This window comes from Osmerus eperlanus, unplaced genomic scaffold (assembly GCF_963692335.1).
Source record: "Osmerus eperlanus unplaced genomic scaffold, fOsmEpe2.1 SCAFFOLD_1034, whole genome shotgun sequence".
Lineage (NCBI taxonomy): Eukaryota > Metazoa > Chordata > Actinopteri > Osmeriformes > Osmeridae > Osmerus > Osmerus eperlanus.
This window is the reverse complement of record NW_026911524.1, coordinates 1-1,000: the sequence shown is the minus strand read 5'-3', so window position 1 is coordinate 1,000 and position 1,000 is coordinate 1. Positions and strand designations below refer to the sequence as shown.

At 58.5% G+C, this 1,000-nt stretch overlaps 1 protein-coding gene across 1 annotated transcript; it reads right to left on the bottom strand.

Moving 5' to 3' along the window:
- Positions 1-445: 445 nt before the first annotated feature.
- On the bottom strand, positions 446-995 carry LOC134016178 (BTB/POZ domain-containing protein 7-like; the record flags this gene model as incomplete). Its single annotated transcript, XM_062455567.1, has 1 exon — positions 446-995. A coding segment is annotated over one exon (550 nt), but the record flags the coding sequence as incomplete, so codon positions are not given.
- Between the last annotated feature and the right edge of the window lie 5 nt (positions 996-1,000).

Here is a 1,000-nt window from a genome sequence, read left to right as displayed (position 1 = left end):
TGAGAGCTATTCATATCCTTCAGCTCTGTCTGTGTGTGGATGTGTGTTTCCGTGAGTGTGTGTCTGTTTCCGTGAGTGTGTGTGTGTTTCCATGGATGTGTGTTTCTGTGTGTGGATGTTTGTTTTCATGGGTGTGTGTTTCCATGGATGTGTGTTTCTGTGTGTGGATGTGTGTTTCCATGGATGTGTGTTTCTCTGTGTGGATGTTTGTTTCCATGGGTGTGTGTGTGTTTCCATGGATGTGTGTTTCTGTGTGTGGATGTGTGTTTCCATGGATGTGTGTTTCTCTGTGTGGATGTTTGTTTCCATGGGTGTGTGTTTCCATGGATGTGTGTTTCTGTGTGTGGATGTGTGTTTCCATGGATGTGTGTTTCTCTGTGTGGATGTTTGTTTCCATGGGTGTGTGTTTCCGTGTGTGTTTCTGCGTGCCACCTGGCAGGCTCACCTTGCGCCAGCATGCTGAACTCCAGGAAGAGGGCTATGTGGTAGAGCTCCATGGCCTCCTCTGTGCGGGGGCTGGGCCCCCGGGCCCCCGTCACCATCACCTGCACCTCCCCGAGGCCCCCCGAGGGGCTGCCCCCCAGCACCAGCCCCAGCTCCACCACGTCCGTGTACATGCAGTGGAGGATGACGCGCACGTACTTGCGCGGGATGATGGACTCGTCCAGGACGATGCGCGTGGCCTTCTGCAGCGAGCGCTCCGTCATCTCCTCGCCCGTGCGGATGCGCCGCTGCAGAAGGTTCCGGAAGAACGGCGAGCGGGCCGACAGCACGGCCTTGTGGGCCCTCAGGTCCTCGTCGGGCGAAGCCGGCCCTCCCCCGACGCCACCCGCCGCCACAACGACACCTCCTCCTCCACCTCCTCCCCCGTTGAAGCTCTCCACCAGCTCCGCGTCGGAGGAGAAGCTGAGCAGGGCGTCGTAGTAGCACATGTAGTCCGACAGGCCCCTCATGTCGGCCTCCAGGGAGTTGGGCGTGCCGAACTCCTCGCTCAGCTGCA